Raw genomic sequence first — 23097 nt, 5'->3', positions numbered from 1 at the left:
TGCAAAAGAGCACGCAACGATGCTCTTAGTTACTAAGATGGGCAATTCGTTTAATGAGTTCAAGATGCTAATGCCAGGAAAATAAAGAATGCTGGGGTTTTTTTGAGCAACGGAATTGCGCAGCTCAGATACGCACATGTGAACAAACCCATTGAAATTAATGGGTTCTATTTTCTGCGTATTGTGTGCACAAATATGCTTGTGTGAAATCAGCCTAAGAGTAGGTTTTCCCAATATAGAGCCAAAAAGAAAAAAAAATTAAACTGATAATTTTAGGCACCGGTTTTCTAATCAGTTTATCTGTACTGAGATAAAAAAAAAACACACACACACTTCGCCTGTCTTAGTTCTCCATAAGGATCCTTAAAAGCAAAAAGTTCTCCTTTAGACATCCTATAAAACATATTAGATGAGGTCTTTGCCCTGTCTTCAGTTCCGACATATACCGATCCAAGCATTAAGTTGTATGGAATGCCTATCATACACTTTTCCAAACCTGCAGAGCTGTCGACAGCACTACCTAGATTAGCGGCTACCTTCCGTTCTTTTCCCCAGAGCTGATCTTGCAGACATAAGGCAGATGGTGCTCCCTGGTGGCAGAATTAAAGAATTACTTTTTGACATCTGCAAGAAAATATATTTTTAAAAACTTTCCATGCCCGCAACCAGAAAATAAGAACTTAATGGACAGAAGCAGTAAAAAGTCAGTGTGTACCTAGAAGCTATTAATGCATACAGTGATATCCATCTATGAGCTTAACCATAGAGACTAAAGAGTTTTACAAACTAGTACAGTAGTAACCCAATTCATTTTATAGTAAACGATGAGCGGTCACAGTCATACAGCACTCCTGAGCAATTTCTTTTAAAGGTCTTAAGGCGGCACAAAGCATACATATATCATTTTACCCAATAATAAACCAATGTGAGAGGCAGTGTGGTCCATTTCAGATGGACATGACGCATCAGCTACTTCTCCAGGACCGCACTGGAAAGGATTTGTAGGCTGTAGGCCCCAACTGGCAGTGCAACTGGGTACATTTGGCACTTTCTGCTTTAACTAATTAAATACACATAAAAACTGCCAGTAATTCATGGCAACCATTTCTGATGACAGGCCTGTGTTAAGATCCTAGCATGGAGCTGCAACTGCCAACATAGCTGAAGATCTGTTCCTAATTAACAACTATGGTAACGGTCAAACACTGGAGTAATTAAAGTTTACTACATGCAGTAATATAGAGTAAAGCTTTTCTTACCATCACCACAAATTGCAATTACTGGTTTAGGATCCATATACATTCTAGATGTTCTAATTCATCGTAAAGTCCATTCCTATAAACAGTAAGCTTTACATCAGGGGCATCAAACTCACTTCCACCAAGGGCTACATCAGCTTTATGGTCGTCTTCAAAGGGCCGATTGTAATTGCGTAGTAAGGATTTACTCACATGAGCATTTCTAGGTGCGTTATAGACATTGAATAGAACCAGATTTCAATGGGTAATTCACATGTACATATTTTTTACATGACAGCGTGAAAAAAAAAATATGCAGAACCACATATTTTGGTGCATATTACGCATACTGCAGTAGGGCATTGACAATGAACCAGTCTGCGCTCTGTTTTGCGTATGCAAATACTAAAGTGTAGTTGTGCACTTAAAAATACACCAGCAGTGCTGAAAAGCACGGGCATAAGCGATTTTTGGTTGCAAAAACACAGTGTATTTGCACAACCGAAAAGTGCTTACGCCCATGTGAAGGAGCCTAATAGTAACCCCCACAGTAGTCCAAGTAGCTATAGCAACTCCTCCATTGGGCAGCCTATAACGTTGTGTCAAATGGGAGACCCCCAGAGAAAGGGGAATATGTTAGTTATCTTATAGCATGGGGAAAGGGGTTTTACTTTAAAAAAAAAAACAAAAAAAAACATACAACTCTGACAACCCCTTTAAGATTTAGTAGTGTGCTAGTAAGCAAAGTGTTGGAACCTTACAGTAAAATCAATCCTGATATATTGATTTTATACTGTATAGTGATGTTCACAATATGGAAAATGTGTCTAAATAAAGATTAATTAAAAAACAAAAATATTGCAATAGATCCCATTAAGAAATTCCTAAAAGAAATAATAATAATCATCTTTATTTGTATAGCGCCAACATATTCCGCAGCGCTTACATAGACAGGGGGATACAGAAAGACAAAAATACAAACATTACAGAACCACGGTTACATAGTAATCAGTTGATGGAAACAATAGGGGTGAGGGTCCTGCTCCAACGAGCTTACATACTACAAGTAATGGGGTGATACAGAAGGTAAAGGGCTGGAAATGTGCGCGGTATGGCCAGGTGGAGAGTGAGGGATGCTATACACATAGACAATGGTCAGACATCTAGCCGTGTGACGGCAGGATCAGTATGACTGCAGGAGCGGTTTATGATGGCTAGCAGGGCCTCAGATGGAGCAGTGGGGAGCTTGTATGAAGAGTCCTCAGGAAAACCAGCCTCCAGTTCTCTCTTGAACTGGTTCTCACAAAGTAAGGACCTGAACAATGTAAGTGATGACAAGCCGTGTAGAGCACCGCACAATACGTATGTGCTATAGAAATGAGTCAAATGAAATAACTACAAACCTCTGAGACTAGCTGCAAACAGGAACAGTGCGCTTTATTATTTCCATAAAGCATATAACATCTTACATACAGTTCCTTCAAGACTTCACAAAACATAAACAATCTGTAATACTGTTTTACAAGTGCAAATAAAGACTCACAAACCCAGTGTTAAAGTGGAGGAGCAGAGAATTGGGAGATCATTATAAAACACGGACATCTGCATGAACGCTACACGGCTGTGGATGACGGAGGTGCAAACATACGAACACACATCGCCCTCTGGCGATCCATGTAGGCTTTGTAACAACTGCAAGAAAGGAAAGACAAGGTATTGTCAGGATTGATCATTGTAACCGCTAAACGGAATTCAATGGGCATTTTTAAAAGCAATGGAGACGGACAACAGTACAAAACAGTACTGTGAACTCACCAAACGTGTTAGAACAATCCAAATCTATGGCAGCACTAAGAGGGGTGGACAGAAACTAGGGCCTCTGTTCATGAAATGTATGTGAACCCTTGGTTATGCAACAACTAGTTAGCTATGAGTGAGGTGTTGATGCTAGAGCGCCTTCCTAACAAGTCATTTAATGTCAGTCTCGGAATTGTAATCCAACAGTACTTATGAGCCGCCGTCGTCATCATGCAACATAGGGGACAGCAGGAGCAATGATAATTACTTGTTTATATGGCGATGGACCCCCTTGCCTACAGAAGCAGCACATATTGTGTTTCCACCACTGATTTGAGGCCTGTGTCAATTGCTGCAGATTACAGACATGATATACTGTGTATGCAAACAATATACGGGGTGGAGTCAAAAAGAATGATCCAGCGCCATATCTCAATATTGATGTCCCATATTGAAAAAAACAATAGCGTACTTTAAATAGAAAGGCATGGATGCGCTGCGCGATGGTATGGCACATGAGCCACTGGAACATTGATTTCAATTTTATGTTGTAGCTCCCTGTAAGCGATCTTCAGTCATAAGCTGATGATGTCAGCACCCCCTCCCGGTGGCATAGTAAGCAGCGTTAGAAACGCTGTAAAACTCTGTTAAACTTCTTTTTACAGCGTTTTTAACGCTCTCCATTCAATTCAGTGGACGGTGGAGGGTATCAAAAACGCACTGCAACGCTGTAAAATAGAACATACAGCATTCTATTTAGCGTCCATTAAAAATGCTGTGCTAAAACACTTGTCTGAGAGGCCCCATTGAAATGAGCGGAGGCTTAATGCGCCTGTGTGAGGGGGCCTTAAACTTTGCAATTGAGTTTTATTCTCTCTTTTAGGCCTTATTCACGACGGTATATATGCAGCTATTCAGCGGTGCCCAAAAATCGTGACCACCTGAAGCACTGGCTTCCAATGTATTCATTCAGATGAGCATTAAAATGAATAAATAAATCACGCCGGCAAAAATAGAAAATTGGCGCCCGTTTTCGGTCACCGATTTTATAAGCTGCGTCCAAAAGATAAGTCTTGCCCTACCTTTGGTAGAGAAACACTAGAAGCTCCCATAGACTCCTATGAGAGCTGAAAAGAAAATGAGGGGGAGGGAATTTATGTGCATCCAACGCTTGGAAAAGATGATAGCTGCCTCCATTTAGGCATTAGCAGTCATTCCAAGGATTTCTGCACATCGCGGGGTTTCCGCACTCTTGCATATTTTTCAGCCGATACACTGCAGCCGCCTGTGTGAACGGCAGAAAATATGCGGCTAAAGATCGGGACTTGATCGTGGCTATTCTTCATTCATGCGATTTTTCAGCGAGTACAGCTGAACATAAAAACACATGTGAAAAAGGCCTTACAGGGACCACAACACAAAATGGAAATCCACTGTGTAGCGCATCCATGCCTTCCTTTTCAAGCACGCCATTGTTATTTCAACATATGACACCAGTAGTGAGATACAGCGCTGGATCTGTCTTTTTGACTACACTCTGTATATAGATTCATTCTTCCTTGAAGTGTCCTGGTCGTCCATGTGATCTAATCAGCTGCTATTCCAAATTAATCTCAAACTACTCTGAATCTTCCTCTACTGCACTTCAAAGCAATGTTAAGCCTTAATGAGATTCAATCTTTGCATACAAATTCTGTATCTTATAAAAATTAAAAGTAATACCTTGACAACCTCTTCAGTTCACTGTTAATTTCTAGATTGAATGGTTCAAACTTCTGAGCCCTCAGAAGAAAGGTGCGTGCCTTCTCATACTCTCTCAACTCAAGACAAGCCTGAAAACAGGATGGGAAAAATCTGAGAACGCGCCTAAACTAAAACACTGATCATCAAGTAATTAAACATTCATTTTGAAAGGAAATTAAAGGAGAGTTGTGGAAAAAAAAAAAAACACGCACACACACACAAAACACAAGACATATTGCATCCTCAAGACACGCAGAACCATTATTGTTTTTGGAATGAAGTAAATTATTTACATATGTGACATATGACACCATAAAATAAGTGGAAAGAAGTAAATTGCGTAATTTATAAATTTTTAAAAATGCGATGGTTATTTCTCATTTGTCTCCCCTTCCTGCCCATTCCACTTAGGTCATTAGCCTTTATGTTCCCTTCTATACTAACTGAAACATATATTAACATTGCTAGCTAATGCTTTATTGACCTGCTGCACCGGGTGTCCTTGTCTTATTGACACATAGGAGCAAATTTATTAAAGGGGTTGTCCCGCGCCGAAAGGTTTTTTTTTTTTTCAACAGCCCCCCTGTTCGGCGCGAGACAAACCCGATGCAGGGACTTAAAAAAAACAAAAACGCACAGCGCTTACCTGAATCCCCGCGCTCCGGTGACTTCTTACTTACCGGTTGAAGATGGCCGCCGGGATCTTCTCCCTCGGTGGACCGCAGGGCTTCTGTGCGGTCCATTGCCGATTCCAGCCTCCTGATTGGCTGGAATCGGCACGTGACGGGGCGGAGCTACACGGAGCCGCTCTCCGGCACGAGCGGCCCCATTCAGAAAAGAAGACGACCGGACTGCGCAAGCGCGTCTAATCTGGCGATTAGACGCTGAAAATTAGACTGCACCATGGAGATGAGGACGCCAGCAACGGAACAGGTAAGTGAATAACTTCTGATAACTTCTGTATGGCTCATAATTAACCCATTCCCGCTGCAGGGCGTAAGTTTACGTCCTGGGAGCGGGGTACTTCCCGCAACAGGGCGTAAACTTACGTCCTGGAGATAGCGCGGGATCACATATGATCCAGCGCTATCCCGCAGCGGGAGACGGCTGTCAGTCACAGCCGGCGTCTCGCTGCAGCAGCGGGGGGACATCGGAGATGCGCCCGCCACTTTTAACCCCTTTCCTGCCGCGATCTAAGTAGATCGCGGCAGGGGAAGAGTTCACAGCGGGAGCGCGGCTCCCTCTGTGTCTCCGGCCGGAACTCGCGATGTCATCGCGAGAGCCCGGCCTGTCACCATGGCAACAGGACGCCAGACACTGGCGTCCTGTATTGCCTATGCCTGAGATCGCTGTATGAGCGATAAGGCATGGGAGAGCAGTAGCTCTGCCATGCCTTATGACAGCGATCATCAGGGCAGTGATTAAAGTCCCTCAGACGGACACAAACAGTGTAAAAAAAAGAAAGATTTAAAAAATGAATTAAAAAAAATGTAAAAAAAAAAAAAAGAGTAAAAAAAACATTTTTTATGCTTTTTCTCAGATTAGCATAAAAAAAAGGTAAAAAAAAAATAAAACCCCACATATTTGGTATTGTCGCGTCCGTAACGATGCGTACAATAAGTTGCACATGCTTTTGATTGTGCACCGAAAAAAAACGCTAAAAAAAAAGCTAAAAAACTGAGGCAAAATGCTCATTTTTAGCATTTTGCCTCACTAAAAACGCAATAAAAGTGATCAAAAAAGTCGTATGTACGCCAAAATGGTACCAATAAAATCTACAGCTCGTCTCGCAAAAAATAAGCCCTCATAGAGCTCTGTACATCAAAAAATAAAAAAGTTACATGACTTTGAATGCAGCAATTTAGAATAGAAAAAAGATTTCCAAAAAAAAAGGGTTTTTATTGCAGAAAAGTGGGAAAACCTAAAAAAAATGTTAGAATTTTGGTATCGTTGTAACCGTACCGGTCTGCAGAAAAAATGGAAAGTCTCATTTATGCTGCATGATTAACGGTGTAAAAAAAAAAAAAAAAAAATCTATGGCAGAATTGATGCGTTTTCTCTCTCTGCTATCATTAAAAAAAAAAAAAAATTTACAATATAGTCTATGTACCCAAAATTGGCATTGATAAAAACTTCAGTTCGCCACGCAAAAAACAAGCCATTATACGGCCGCGTCCATGGAAAAATAAAAAAGTTATGGCTTGAAAAATGGAGATGGAAAAATACCAAAAAAAAAAAATCGCTTGGCCCTCAACGCCAAAATAGGCCATGTCATGAAGGGGTTAATGCACAATGTACATTACAAAGTGCATTAATATGGCCATACAGAAGTGTATAACCCCACTTGCTTTCGCGGGACAACCCCTTTAAACTTTTTACCCCAGCTTCTGGTGTAAAAGAGTTGCAACTTTTTGCCCAAGCAGGCATTGACAACAAATTAGTAACGTTTCTTCTTTCTGTACCAGCTCTGCCACTTTTTTGAAGAGTGGCTCAGATCTGGAGTACATCTCTAGAAAGGTGCACGGCCTCTTAATCTATTCAGCATACCCTATGCAAGGGAAAATAGTACCAATTGAGGATTTAACTTTGCAAATAGTGTCGAGGGGCGGAGAGGAAGCGGAGAGGGGGCAGGAGCTCAGTGCACTGCTCCTGGATCTTCCAGCCTCCTCCCCCTGTACAGAGGGACACTGTATATACCCCGTGAATACCCCGCCGATATACGGTCATCTGAAAAAGACCTAAGGCTGCATTCCCACGAAGGTATATCGGCTCGGTTTTCACGCCGGGCTGATATACGTTGTCCTCTGCAGGGGGAGGGGGGGGGGGAGAGAGAAGGATGGAAGAGCCAGGAGCAGGAACAGAGCTCCGGCCCCCTCTGTACTATTTGCAATGGGGAGAGGCGGGACAGGGCAGGGCTAATTCTCACCACTTAGCCCCGCCCCATCCCACCTCCTTTCATTGCAAATAGTGCAGAGGGGCGGAGAGGAAGCGGAGAGGGGGCAGGAGCTCAGTGCACTGCTCCTGGATCTTCCAGCCTCCTCCCCCTGTACAGAGGGACACTGTATATACCCCGTGAATACCCCGCCGATATACGGTCATCTGAAAAAGACCTAAGGCTGCATTCCCACGAAGGTATATCGGCTCGGTTTTCACGCCGGGCTGATATACGTTGTCCTCTGCAGGGGGAGGGGGGGGGGAGAGAGAAGGATGGAAGAGCCAGGAGCAGGAACAGAGCTCCGGCCCCCTCTGTACTATTTGCAATGGGGAGAGGCGGGACAGGGCAGGGCTAATTCTCACCACTTAGCCCCGCCCCATCCCACCTCCTTTCATTGCAAATAGTGCAGAGGGGCGGAGAGGAGGCAGAGAGGGGGCAGGAGCTCAGTTCCTGCTCCTGGTTCTTCCATCCCTACCCCCCCTGCAGATGAGGACAACGTATATCGGCTCGGCGTGAAAACTGAGCCGATATACGTTCGTGGGTATGCAGCCTAAAGCTGTAGAATTAAAAAAAAAAAAAAAGAAAGATTGGTTTTGTGTCAGTTTTTTTTGCAGATGTGAAAAAAATGCATGGCATACAGAGAAAAAAGCTTGACACACGTACAGAATGTATCGGGGATACACGGAGCTGCACACATATAGCCAGTTTTCTTGTGGACGTAAGATGTATCTTTTTTTTTTTTTTTTGCACCTAGCCAGAGAAAAAAAAAATGCACCGCCAAATAAAAAGGCTATACCCCCTTTGCAATTTTTTTTTTATTTCAAACCTAGCATCTTTGCAAATAATTTTGCTATTTTATACAGCTTTTACCTGCACCTCCTATACAGAGCTATGTCTCCATGGTAACAGACTACAGAAACCACTGTTGTCTGATCCTGCAACAATACTCGCTTTCCTCTGTCCTTTAACTACCTACTGAATAAAGATCTTCTCTCTCCTCTCACCTGTGGATTGTTTCTTCTCAGTATTATCTAATCATGGCTCCACCCCCCACCCCCACCCCCACATTGATGTTAATTTATGCTGGTGATTATCAACGTGGATCTCAGGGCTTATTTAGACGGCCGTATATCGGCTGGCTTTTCACGCCCGGGCCGATATACGGTGTCCTTGTCTGCAGGGGGAGGAGGATGGAAGAGCCAGGAGCGATTTGCAATAGGAGGGGCAAGATGGGGGCAGAGCCAAGTACCGTCGCTTAGCTCCGCCCCCGTCCCACCCCTCCCATTGCAAATAGTGGCGAGGGGCGGGGAAGGGGCGGGAGCTCAGTTCCTGCTCCTGGCTCTTCCATCCTGCAGACAAGGACACCGTATATCGGCTCGACGTGAAAACCCAGCCGATATACGGTCGTTTAAATATGCCCTCACTCTGTGGTGGAGTGGATGAACTCCTCAGAAAATCCTCACCATGCTCTGTAGATTTTCCACAGCAGATTTTATTAAACGAGAGCCAACAAACAAATGTCAAGATATCCCCACAAATACATACCTGCCCACAGCGAAACAAAGCCTTTACATTTTTATTGTCTATTGCTAAAGCCTTCTCCCCCCAAATCAGAGTGCTAGAAGGACGCTCCAGCTTCAAATATGTAATTGCCATATTCAAGTTCACAAGCAGACGAGCGGCATTAAGCTGTGCATTCTCTTCTTCTGAAGTGGCTTGACGAGAGAGACATGAAGATGCCTGTTCGTAAAGGAAATATAAGGTGACGTCACTGCAGATCTTAACTAATAGTACGTATACAATACAGGCTGCACCACTCAATAAACCGAAATGAGGTGCACCTCCTTCTGCTCAAATAAGTTTAGGTTTCAACTGATCGACTGAACTGTCCCCCACACATGACAGGTGTCACATGATCGCATAGGATCGCAGTCATAGCAAAGTGTGCATTGTAGCCGGCATTACGCTGCTGACAGCGGGGCAGGGATCCGTAATTGGCTCCTCCCCCACGTGACAGGTGTCACATTGTCGTATAGGATCGCAGGCACATCAGCGCCGGCCGGCATAATGGTCTGTTCACAGCAGGGCATCTATCTGCACCGGGCTCCGTCCCAACGAGATGTCATGTTATTATACACGAATAGCTGTGTTTGCAGACTGTTTAAAAGTGGGGCATGGTACCGTAATTGGCTCCTCCCCTACACATGACGCGCGGTCACATGACCATGCGCCGACGTGATGACGTCATCGGCGTCTGTCATCCGATCTGCATGGTGGCAATCTTTGCAATCGGGCTTTTCATCATTTAGCTGCAATCGCCGCTAGCCCGCTTTTATCATCTAACTCAGAGATCTGTCTGAACATTGTTTTTTTTTTTTCTCTTTATGCCTCATGCCCTCCATAACAATGGGGGACTGGATCCTCCCAAGGGGGCGTATTTCTTAATTACCCCTGTGTAGACATTGGTTAATGGGAACACCCCCCCCAGGGGGGAGTGTACCATTCAGCCTCTTTAAATAGACAGTCACTCATAGACCACATTAGCCTCCAGTCTACCATCCAGACTGGAGGTGCTGCTGCATATCTCTGTCTCTCCTATCCTACCTTCTTGTTATTTTGCTCTACTGGTGCCAGCATAGGTTACCTGTCTTTTTGCTAGTAGACTAGCCGAGATTTTTTGGTCATATACCAACCTATTTAGGTTTTACTGTTGAACCACTATTTTATGGTTCAGCTGACCATTTACCTACACTACTAACTCCTTTAGGTGTATGGCTTTGGTGTTGCCTTCTCACCACTTAGGAAGGAGTGGGCAACGGGTGCACAGTCTAGAGGCCACTAGAAGGTTATTATCGGGCCATCTGCCTAGAACTGGCGCATACCTCTTGTCCTTAGACTACGGCAGCCCTATACTCAGATATTGCTACGGGTTATTTTACCCACTTTTGGGATGACAGTTTTTCCACTATAAGGTTCCTGATGAGTCAGTTCTTGACAGAAACGCGTTGAACCAAATAACATTTGTGAACCAATTAATCCGTGTTGTCCGGTTTATCTGGATAACAGGCATATGAGTCATCTACCTTACTTCTGGCATCATTCCAGAACTATAATTTTCATTGCCAAAACTATGAGTCATTGACCTTCATTTTGGTCACTAGTCCCTAATCACAGCCGGCTGGCACTAATCTATAGGTGCCACCAAATTTTTTCCGTGAGTCAATTCTCAAAGTAGGGTGCTCTCGTAGTATTTCTGGCCACTGGCTCTTTGTTGAGCTTATTTTTGTTTTGTATGTCTATTTGTGTATGTGATATCGTGTCAGCGAGGAACCTCGAGTTTTTAAATATTATGTATTAAAAGTTACATTTTAAGGAATACACACAGTGAATATTTCCAAAAGAATTTATTTCCTCCCGTATTCCTCTGCCTCTGTGATTCCTAGGTTTCAACTGACTCCTAAAGAACCTGGTGCCAAAATTTACAAAATGTACTTTTTAGATGTTGCCCATTAGGCAAAATGGCCCTCTGAGGTTCCCAGCAACTACAGTATTAAGACTTAACTTTTATTATTGTTTGCTATAATTAATGTGAAGGGCAAGTTAAAAACACAGCTCCTGCGTCCATCTCAAGTTGTCTGACTGACTGCTAGATAAATTTCATGGGCCATTACTGCAGAAGGGTCAATTTAGGGGGCACATAGCTGCTGTTTCGCCATTTTACAACTTCATCAAATGGTATGGGCTTTAGGAATGTCCTGCACCAAACAATACCCACTTATACATCCTCTTGTGACATCATGCAATGTCAGAACATGAACGCCTCATAATATGCGGATTGGCTTTGCAAACTATCAGTCGGATCCCACCATTCACAAGGGCCCAATTACAATTTAATCTGAGGCATACTCTCTATATCATTGCAAGGCGCCGGCTCAGTGTGATGTCATAGGTGGCACTAGAAACCTCTAGTGATGTGTAAACCTAGCATCACCTTTTGTCATCACTGCGAATTCTGCATCTAAACCTGCAAATTTCAATGCAGAAATGACTACCCATGAAGTGGGACTTACCCGTTTATATCTACCTTTAGCATCATAAAACCTGTCCCGTCTGAAGAGGTAGTTTCCAAACTGCCTTTCTGTAGCAGCAATTTTCAGAACTTTTTCAAGAAGAAATGTTGACTGTTGGTGCTACAATAAAAAGAGTTAACGGCTTATACCGCCTTTAATGAAGATTCAGATATAGTATAGAGAATAACTATAATGCTTACCAGAGATAGTTCACAAAATGCATCAGATTCAGCTGTATCCAGGTAGTCCAGCACCTCTATTTCAAAGAGAACAGTAGCAGCAGGCGGTATAAGTGGAGGACATCCCATTGTCCCATAAGCATAGTCTGGTGAGTATAGGAAGCGAGACAGTTCTCCACGCTGCATAGTCAGCACACTGACCTCCATACCTAAAAGGGTGATATCTGCAAGCAACAACAACAAAAAAAAGAGATAAACAAACATTACAACATAAACTAACACTGCAATAGCAACAGCTTTGCATTCCTGTTGCAACAAAGCAGTAAATCCTTCAGTTTGTTTTATTTTGTGATCTAAGAGTGGCAGAATTATACATCAGCTACACCATTTCCATTCCATAACTGATATAGTCTGTCCTTCGTAGATCATAATGTTAAAAATGCAAAAATGTTACATATCCTCGGATCAAACTCTCTAGCCCCCTGATTCTTGTTCACCGGATCGATTCTCCTGTGTCCAAGTCACATTTTGCAGTTCTGGTATGCACTGCTAGAAATCAAAATATCTTTGCAACCACTTTGCATATAATGACTACTTTCACTTTGTTTTTTTTCCCGAAGGCATATATGGTTTTCATTTGTTTGATTGGTTTCTTTAAGCAAACAAGTAACTAAAGGCCCATTTACACCAGCAGATGAACACAAAGACAGTTTGAGTGAGAGATCATTTTGCATAAAGTATTAAAGGGGTTGTCCCGCGCCGAAACGGGTTTTTTTTTTTTTCAATAGCCCCCCCGTTCGGCGCGAGACAAACCCGATGCAGGGGTTTAAAAAAAAAAAAACAAAAAAAAACGGATAGTACTTACCCGAATCCCCGCGCTCCGGTGACTTCTTACGTACCTTGCGAAGATGGCCGCCGGGATCTTCACCCTCGGTGGACCGCAGGTCTTCTGTGCGGTCCATTGCCGATTCCAGCCTCCTGATTGGCTGGAATCGGCACACGTGACGGGGCGGAGCTACGAGGAGCAGCTCTCTGGCACGAGCGGCCCCATTCAGAAGGGAGAAGACCGGACTGCGCAAGCGCGTCTAATCGGGCGATTAGACGCTGAAAATTAGACGGCACCATGGAGACGGGGACGCCAGCAACGGAGCAGGTAAGTGAATAACTTCTGTATGGCTCATAATTAATGCACGATGTACATTACAAAGTGCATTAATATGGCCATACAGAAGTGTATACCCCAACTTTGTTTCGCGGGACAACCCCTTTAAGTAGCTACTCAGCTACTTAAGTACCAATTAGGTGTGTAAATGAAGCCTTCCCTGAACTCAGTTAATAGCCCAAGGGCTATTATCTGCGCTCAGATCCTTTGTTCTCCACGGGAAAACAATGCTATCAGCACTCCCCATGGAGAACTGCTCATAAAAGTGAACAACGATTTTTAGGTTAGCTTGAATTTAACGATCAGCTAACAGTGCCCGAAAAGTGGATGATGGGCGCACATTTACACGCACCGATTATCGCTAAAACGATCGCCGATTAGCGATATTTTAGCAATCATTGGCAGGTGTAAGTAGGCCTTAATACATGGAGAAAAAAAAAAAAAAGACTGTTTTGGGTTATTTTTCCCACTAGTTTCCTAATCAATAGTGCAGAGTGCAGAATTCAGACTATAATCGCCCATGTAAAAGGTACCTTAAAACATACCACACTAATATATGCATCCGTTTGCCAAGGCATTTAATGGTGCATTTCTACTTTTTGAGTATGTTCACAAGGGGAGGAAATGCTGTGAAACGTCCACCTTGGAAATTCCATGGCAAATTTTGCAGCATTTCCACATAAAAAAAAACAGACAAACAAACAAAAAACCTTAAAATCCACACCATTGCTGCAGATTTTGACTAGGAACCGGTTGATTTTAGCAACTACAACACTGCCCCTAACCTCTCAATACATCACTCAGTCACCGTCTAGCGAGTGGCGAGCTGCTAGTCAAGTGATTTGGAAGTGGAATCATCTGACCAGCGACTTGATGCTTATCAGAGGCTGCCGGGGGAATTTTCCACAGCGTTTCCACCCCATGTGAAAGTACCCTTAAGCGTCATTTTTCCATAGGCTGGTAGATACCACCATGCTGTCTCTGCAATGGTCCGACATCGCAGAACTGAGGAAAAGCACCTCAATATTTAACACAGTAAACAGACATACATTCTGGTCTCACCTTCACCAAGCTTCATTAGACGAGGGTAACGTCGAAACCAATTTGTTTCAAATGGTCTATCAGAATGTTCCAAATATCCAGAAAATTTCACTGCAGAGGCAAGAAGAGTAAATCATGAACATCATGTCGCCTTACAAGTTACACCTTCTTATAGCATCAACAGCAAAAAAGTGAACTTTTGGTTACTAGATGATCCTGTACTTCAAGGAGTTCTCTGCTTTGGACTAACCCTACTTGTTAGACGTGTTGGACCCCCAGTGATGACAACCCCTCTGTAACAACATTTGCTGTATTTTTCACTCTATAAGGCGCACTTTTCTTCCTCCCCCAAAGTGGGGGGAAAAAGGGAGTGTGTCTTATAGAGCAAATATACCAAAATTCAAGGTCGCTGACGCGATCAAACAAACTCGCGATCATATACTAGTTTCTCACACCTCTGCATCGCCACCCTTTATGTACCTTTGATTGGTGGCGAGTGCCGGCAGGAACTGCTGCTGATCCCTTGCCTCCACAAATGGGCTTCTTCCTCTTCCCTTCCTCGGGCCATACACAAGCTGAAACACAGAGCTCCGGTGTTTCAAACCTTTGCTGCTCCATCGCCCGGTACTATCCCCTGCACTGTCCCTGGGGTGGTTCAAAATATTTTCCCCCTATTTTCCGCCTCTAAAACGTGGGTGCGTCTTATCATCCGCTGCGTCTTATAGAGCAAAAAATACGGTATATAGTACTTGTTCAACAGCGCCGAATGTATTCAGGCTCCCACATTTTTTTTAAATTCAGGAGCCAGATTACATCCAGCACTGCTGAGCAAGTACTATACAGAGAAAAAAAAAACAAAAACAGGAAGTATACATCTAAGTCAGTTTTCAACAGGTTAAAAGGGATTGTCCAGTATAGAAAGCCCATTTTCCTATACACTATTAGGGCTTATTTACACAAGCGTATATCGGCCGGCGTTTTCACGGCCAGCTGATATACGCTTCCATTTGAGCAGTCCCCCCCACGGTCTATTTGCCTCTCCTCCCCTCCGAACAGTTTGCAATGAGAGTGGGCAGGACAGAGCAAAGCTTAGCCCCGCCCCCCTCCCATTGCAAATGCTGGAGTTGAGGAGGAAGGCAGAGAGACGGTGAGGGGGAGGGAAGGTGGGGGGACTGCTCAGATGGAAGCGTATATCGGCGGGCCGTGAAAACACCGGCCGATATACGCTTGTGTAAATAAGCCCTTAGGGACACTGGAGTTCTAGGGGAATTCTGAAGACTGGCAAACTTTCCCTAATGCTTTGACTGATTGCAATCATTAAACTGAATGCTGTTCCTTTTTCTTTGCTGACCTGCACCACCGCTGCATTCCAGCCACTGGGGAAGGGGGTGGGTGCAAAAACTGCATCTCCTACAATGCCCCATTGCCAGTTACTGATGAGTGCGCATTCACAACTGTACATTACAGACACTGAGAATGCCTGATCAGTTAAACAGCACAGCAAACAGGTCCTAACCATTGGATACCAATGGAGAACTAAGCGGGGGACCGCAGGTGAAGTAATATCTTGTTATCGCCTTATGAAGCATATAACCTTTATGTTGAATTGCCAGAATACCCCGTTAATAGGTTATATGTTCAGCATCCAAATCTCTTGGACAAAGTGGAGAGCAGCCATACCAAGAGTACACAGATATCCTATTGATTTGAATGGTACTTTTGCAAAGCTTCATTTTCCCCGTGGTGATGCTGTAGAGAAATTAAACACTTAAAGGGGTCATCTGGGCTTGCTTTGACTATCCATTGCCCCTGGACAGGAAGTGCAGCAGCAGTGTGGCTTTCCTATTGATTTCAATGGGAGTGAAGCCGGCAATGACACATCCTCCTTTGTGCACCGCTGCACTGGACAGTGGGTTGGGTTATCAGCTGATGGATGGGGGTCCTGAGTGTTAGACCCCAGTCCATCAACTACTGATGGCCTATATAGACTATACGAGCCTAGACACCCCCGTTAATGGCATGCTTTCCCACAGTTTGCAGCTCATCGCTGGGGATCCAGCAGGGACAGTTTTATGGTTTTTCTCTAAAGACTAATTTTTTTAGTTTTTTTTTTTTATTCTGTTGAACACCTCAATAGTTTGTATGTACTTACAAATTAATGTAGCATCAGAAGGAACCTTCTCTCCACTTCCAGCTCGGATCATCTCTTTCAAGACTCCTCTGTCTCCTGATATATCCTGCATGTTCTGTGCCAGCTTCTCAAATACAGACTAGAAGGATAACACACAAAGTAATGCAGAGCTGAGAAGTTTGGGGTGGAATTACCATATATGACTATTTGAAGTTTCCTAAGGCTGTTCATTGAGTTGCAGGTTACAGACTTAGGCCTCGGTCACACGGGCGGTTTTTCCCGCGATTTGCGGATCCCATAACGGATGTGCATCCGCAAATCGCGTGACCGGGGCAGACGATTCGCTGAAAAAGCTGCACCTAGCAGCGTTTTCAGTGAAACCGCCCCGCACTGCCCGCTATCCTCTGCCACAGCTGTGGCAGAGGAGAACAATGTTCGCCCATTGAATTCAATGGAGCCGGCATTAAAGCCGGCTCCATTGAAAGTAATGGGCTGCCGGCGAGCGCGGCATGAATTTTCGGGAAGGGCTTAAAAATATAAGCCCTTTCCTGAAAACCATCCTAAAATGTGTAAAAAAATTATACTCACCTTTTCCCTGCAGACGGAGTTCAGCCGCGTCCGGCTGGCAGTTCTCCTGAACTGCTCTGTGTAGTATTCAGCAGCCGGGGATTTAAAATCCCCGCCTGCTGAATACTACACAGAGCAGTTCAGGAGAACTGCCGGACAGACGCGGCTGAACTCCGGCTGCAGGGAAAAGGTGAGTATAATTTTTTTATTTTTTTTTTTACACATTTTCAGGATGTTTTTCAGGGAAGGGCTTATATTTTAAGCCCTTCCCCGAAAATTCATCCAGCGCTTGCCGGCAGCCCATTGCTTTCAATGGAGCCGGCTGTATTACCGGCTCCATTGAATTCAATGGGCGAACATCGTTCTTCTCTGCCACAGCTGTAACAGCTGTGGCAGAGGAGAACGATCTTTAAGTATATGTTCTCAATGGGGTCGGCGCTGCTGCCGCCGGCGCCATTGAGCGCATATATAGAACACAGCGAAGCGCAGATAGGCGAGTTCTGCGAATCGTTGTGTCCTATAATTGATCGCACATCCGCATAAAAAGCGGACATGTGACCAATCCCATTAGGATGCATTTGGTCTATAGATCTGCAGATCGCAAGCGCATCTGCAGATCGGACCAAAAAACGGTCGTGTGACTGAGGCCTTATACTGTAACCTTCTGCAACACATATCCACAACAAATACGTCATGCGTGAAATCGCCCCAAGACCAGTGACACACTACCCGATTTTGGTTTCCGTTTTGGATCCGTAATACAGAAGTGCAGCCCAGCCTGACTGTGGGTCTCCTGACCCGAACTCTGAGAATCGCACATTCTTAGCATGCTCGGATCTTGGGTCAGGAGACCAGCAGACAGGCCAGGACGCACTTAATACGGACGCAAAATGGAGGCGAAAACACGGCAGCGTGTCAACGGCCTAAAGGCTATACTATATGTCAAAAATTCTCAACTGACCTTCTGCAGCAGATCCACACCGGACTTAAAGGAGTGAAGTTTTATTGATGGGCATTCTGCTACAAAGTCTATGATAGTTTTACACCCCACTGTGTTCAATGGAAATCTACGTTACAGGAAAAGAAAATTTGACTTTCTTGCGTCAAGCAGTCGCACATGCAATTGCTCCACTGAATGTAGCTAAATTTGTATGCAGATCCACAAGTAATAGCATGGCAGAGGTCTGGGCATCAGCCTCAGATTTCTGCCAGGGATTATTATGCAGATGCACATGGGTGGGTCAGTGAGATGAACCTCCACAGCAAAAATCACACTATTTGATGTGGTTTTTGCTGAGGATTTCCCACTGATGTGGCCACACACCCTTAGGTCTTTCTCACACGGCAGGCTTCCAGACAGTAAGGCCCGGGCTCACATGCACAAAATGTAAGTGCGTATCATGCGCACAATGTATGTGCGCATAATACACAGTGAATGTAGTCAATGAAAGTACAATGATCGATTCACACTTGCATATATTCATTGCGCACGTTAAAAAGGGTACTATATTACGCACGATAGATTGTTCTCTATGGGTGCATTTAAAAAAATTGCATTGCCTATGTGCAGTATTTTATACTCATGTTGCTAAGAAACAAAACAAGGAAAAAAGAAAGACGGAACCAGGAAGCCGGTGCATGATGGCATACGTGATCACAAACACAGCTATATGCAGCTCACATGATGGTAAAACGCTGCGTTTTACCATACGGTCGTGTGAACCTAATTTGCATCAGTATTTCTAAGCCAAAATCAGGATTGAGCCAAAAAACACAGAGGAGGAGAAATCTATACATTATATGCCTTCGCTCCAAACTGCATTCCTGGTTTTGCCTTGGGCCTCATGTCCACGGAAGGATTTGATTTGCGGAATCCATGCAGAAGATCCTCTACAAAGAAAGCACACCAATGCTGGCTGTGTATCCCCAGCCAAGATACTGAGGAAGGGGCGCGAAACGCGTCTATATGCCGGATTACATTTTCAATAAAAACAGAGGAGTTGAACTCAAAAAACACATCTCGTGCCTCGATGACTTTAATGGGATTGCGCCTACTACCACATTTTTTCCCACATTTGTACTTGGAAGGTCTGTCATTTCGTGGACCGGCTGCACCCTCTCGGCCTTAGGCCGGTTTCATACAGCCGAGAAAATCTTGCGAGGTTTGCGCATTGTGAGACGCACAAATTTTGCACGAATGTCAACACCATTCTTTTGAATGGAGCCATATACATGAATGATGTGCGAGTACGATGCGAAGTTTCCCGTGAAATGAATTGCGCGTGAAGCTCACGCGAGAGGATCAGAACTTCACAGATGCAAAGCGAGGCATTTTTACCTGAAAAACACCTCGCATCCACAGCTAAATCGCACGTTCACGGCCCGATATTGCGCTCGCCCTTGTTTAGGTAGCCTTACAAACAGTCATACAAAATACTGAGCGGAAAGTGTGAAAGTGACTCAAAGGGGATTTTCCAGGGAAATACTATCATAAGGATAGGTCATCAATAGTTGATTGGCTGGGGTCTGTTGCTTCGGATCCCGATCGATCCTCAATTACACAGAGGTCTGAGCAGAAGCCACGTAGTGGCCAGCACTTGTAACTGCAGGCACGGCTCACATTGATTTCAATAATAGCCACACTTGCAGTTACAAGCAGCGGCCCCTTCAGAGATCGGAGTAATTGCGGCACTATCAGCAGGCACAAAAATCAGCTGATCGGTCGCGACCAACTATTGATGACCTAGTCACGACTGACGTTTTCTTGGCAGACTGCTTTCTGCAGGGTTTGCCTTCTCCAGTCATCTTTACCCCCCAGCAAGCTGGATAGTCATTTTACCGACCTCGGAAGGATGGGAGGCTGAGTCAACCTTGTGCTCAGTTCCTGCTCCTGGCTCTCCCCCCCCCCCTCCCCTCCGCAGACAAGGACACCATATCGGCTCGGCGTGAAAACGCAGCCGATATACGGTCGTCTAAATAAGCCATAATTTAGCATCTCGTTAAGGTCAATAGGAATCCGCCAAATTTGAAAGTCGCGTTGAAGAAAAAAAGTACTCGACCTCAAAGAAGAGCCTGTTTTCAGCTTCTGCCCCTACATTTAAGCGATCACTGATCAAAACTACCGACAGGTCACTATAATACGTCAAAAAGTTTTAGAGATACCTTTATAACCCCTTAACGTCATGGAGGTTCGAGGTTTGTATGGAGGAAGATTGGGAGGAAATCCCATACCATCCCATGCCAATTGTTTCTTACAGCTGACGCCTACAACAGATGCGATCAGCACTCCCGCTGAATGTGGGCGTTAACCCTTTAAATGCCATCATGCATTCTGTCAGCAGCAATTAAATGTTCTGATGGGCCCCCGTATAATTAGAACGCAGAGTGCCATTCAGTTGCCATGGCAGGTGGGGGCTTTCAGATAGATTGCCTGTCAGATCGCAGTATAATGTAATACTATGGTGTTACATTATACTGCAGGAGCGATCAAACCATCACAGTTCATATCTCCTATAAGGACTTAAAAAAATGTAATAAAAAAATACAAGAGTCAGTTTTAGGGCGGCTTCAGATGACTGTATATCGGCTGGGTTTTCACGACCGACCGATATACGGTGTCCCTCTCTGCAGGGGGAGGAGGCTGGAAGAGCCGGGAGCAGTGCACTGAGCTCCCGCCCCCTCTCCCCCCTAATTTCAATCCATCACCCAGCCCGGGCTCTCCGCTCTGCTAACGAAACCAGACAGAGTGCCCCTTTAATTCGAACTTCTCATTCCCGCCTCCAAGGCTTCTCCAGAGCAGCACCAGTCCTCTGGAATGCACTGCCAAAGACCCGAGCAATCCAGGACTCGCAGAACTTCAGGTGTGCTCTAAAAACGCACCTCTTCAGGGAGGCATACCGCTTTCCCTAAACTAACCCCTCTGTACTCCGCCTGATAACAAGCTCCCTGACCTACTGACTGCAATCCCTGCTAGCCATCATAAACCGCTCCTGCAGTCATACCGATTCTGCCAACACACGGCCAAATGTCTGACTATTGTCTATGTGTATATCACCCCTCACTTTCCACCTCGCCATACCGTGCACATCTCCAGCACTTTAACCTTCTGTATCCCCCCATTACTTGTAGCATGTAAGCTCGTTGGAGCAGGACCCTCACCCCTATTGTTTCCATCAGCTGATTACTATGTAACCGTGGTTCTGTAATGTTTGTATTTTGTTTTTCTGTATTCCCCCTGTCTATGTAAGCGCTGCGGAATATGTTGGCGCTATATACAAAGATTATTATTATTATTTACCGCGCACAGTGAACATTGTCATGTCATTTTTTCTGCACTGTGTATACCCTAGAAACAACACCCCCCCCCCCCCAAGAAATGTTTAAACAGCTTTCAGTACATCTGATAGTACCATTGAAAAATATGACTCATCCTGCAAAAACAAGCCCTCAGACAGTTATGTTGATGGAGAAATAAAAGTTATGATTTTAAGAGGGGGAGGGGAAAAAAAAAAAAAAGACAAAACACACTGCAACCTTAAGGAGTGAAGACAAAGGGAAAAAAACCACACAGAACCCCCTGGGGTTTGTCCCTCACTACAAAATCCCTTATTATAACAAAAAATAAAATATACAGTTAATATTGCCAATCCATTCGATAAATCTAATGCAGTATGAATACCGTCAAACACAACTGGAAAACAATGGACTTGTTCTTTTTATGCATCCTACTTAAAAAAAGGTAAATAAAGTGAGGAAAAAAAACAACATACTACACTAATGGTATACCACATTTCCTGAAAAATGCAAGACCCCATACAGCTTCATCAGTGAAACAGAAGACGACGCGCTGTGACATCCGTCCTACGTGGCTCTGATCGGTTGCTGGACACCGCAGTTTGCAGCAGCCCCATGAAATGCATGCAGCAATAATGCGCACATGAAGGATGCTCCATTCATTCCAGGACGCTTGTATGGAGTGGGGGGGAGGGGGGGTCCCAGTTCAGAGACCCCCCTACTGATCAACAGGACAGGAGATAACTATTTTTGATGGGTCAACCCTTTAAGTGTTTGCTGCTGCTCAGTGTATAAAACCTAGTGCAAGACATTTACCATAGCAACACGCTTACAGGAACCAATTACATTCAACCAGTTGCTATGGGCAACGACACCACAGTAACCAGGACCAGTAGTGACGTCATGTACACGGAGACTGCAGAGGATGACTATGAGAAGCTACTAGAGCCGACACCCATGCGCTCTGCTCTCACCAAACCATGGCTGACTCGGGGCCGCGGAGCACAAGAATGATTGTGGACTCCATTGCGATCATGTTCTTCGCCCTCCATAATAGCGCTTCCCGCCACCACGTGACCTGGCCCCTGGGTCAGCGATCCGGCGTCCTCTACTGACGTGTGGATAGGATGAGCCAATCAGCAGTCAGCTCCTGCCGCAGCAGCAGCTGCTCATCCAATCAGCACGGTCCTCTCCCTTCCCGCCTAATCTGAGGACACTAGTGTATCTGTGGTACATGAAGGGCTTCTATTTCCCATTAGCTGGTTTTCGGTTTAGTTAAAGTAATTAGATACATTTTAGCACTTGAATGACTGAAAATAACTGTTATATATATTTTATAGTTCCTAACACAACATGCGCAGCGGCTGGTATAATCACCGTCTGCCAGGTGTCCATGGCGATAAATTGCGCCGATGCGGTTGTGTAATGCTCCTTTTACACAGGCTGAGTTTTTGGTCTGTTTTTTACATGGGCTGAGAAGCGGTTAATGGGGGCGATCGATCGCTGATCAGTGAGCATCTAAAAGTAAAACAATTTGTAGCCCATAGCAACCAATTACAGCTCAGTTTACCAGTGCAGGTTAACCCCTTATGGCTCCTGCCCACGGACGATTGTGCATTGCGTTACTCGCGGCGATAATCCGTCTGCGAGTAACGCAGTGCACGCTTTCCATAGCGTTGCTATGCTTTCCATAGCGTTGCTATGGGGGCCGCGCTTTCCATAGCGTTGCTATGGAAAGCGTGGCCTCCTGTCCACGAGTGGAGAATCATAGCGATTCTCCACTCGCGGGACTCAGATCGCGGCATGCTGCGATTCTCTGAGGTGAGCCTATCTGTTAGATAGACTCACCGCTGAGACCTGTCAGCTTATCCCCCGTGCATATTCCGCCTCGCCGTGAACAGGGGGCCTTAGTGACAATGTTTTTTTTCATGTTTTCCTCCC

At 44.7% G+C, this 23097-nt stretch overlaps 1 protein-coding gene across 2 annotated transcripts; it reads right to left on the bottom strand.

Moving 5' to 3' along the window:
- Positions 1–2676: 2676 nt before the first annotated feature.
- Positions 2677–22229, bottom strand: FKBP6 (FKBP prolyl isomerase family member 6 (inactive)). Of its 2 annotated transcripts, XM_066598614.1 has the most exons (8): positions 22131–22229; positions 16318–16435; positions 14187–14276; positions 11984–12186; positions 11784–11903; positions 9259–9453; positions 4758–4867; positions 2677–2930 (listed from the first exon to the last, which is right to left on the bottom strand). In XM_066598614.1, exons 1-8 carry the CDS (start codon positions 22206–22208, stop codon positions 2852–2854), a joined length of 993 nt encoding a protein of 330 aa, XP_066454711.1. In that variant the 5' UTR covers positions 22209–22229; the 3' UTR covers positions 2677–2851. The 2 variants fall into 2 exon arrangements, with proteins under 2 accessions (XP_066454711.1, XP_066454712.1); XM_066598615.1 differs by lacking the exon at positions 9259–9453.
- Between the last annotated feature and the right edge of the window lie 868 nt (positions 22230–23097).

This window comes from Eleutherodactylus coqui, chromosome 4 (genome assembly GCF_035609145.1).
Source record: "Eleutherodactylus coqui strain aEleCoq1 chromosome 4, aEleCoq1.hap1, whole genome shotgun sequence".
NCBI lineage: Eukaryota > Metazoa > Chordata > Amphibia > Anura > Eleutherodactylidae > Eleutherodactylus > Eleutherodactylus coqui.
This window is presented reverse-complemented; position numbering and strand designations above follow the sequence as displayed.

Bases quoted from the DNA above. Each gene is read 5' to 3' on its own strand.
- FKBP6 (XM_066598614.1), bottom strand. From the start codon at position 22,208: ATGGAGGGCGAAGAACATGATCGCAATGGAGTCCACAATCATTCTTGT. The intron at 11,904-11,983 runs GTAAGCATTATA...TTTTTATTGTAG, and splicing joins CATTTTGTGAACTATCTCTG to CACCAACAGTCAACATTTCT. The intron at 9,454-11,783 runs GTAAGTCCCACT...CTTTACGAACAG, and splicing joins CTAAAGGTAGATATAAACGG to GCATCTTCATGTCTCTCTCG.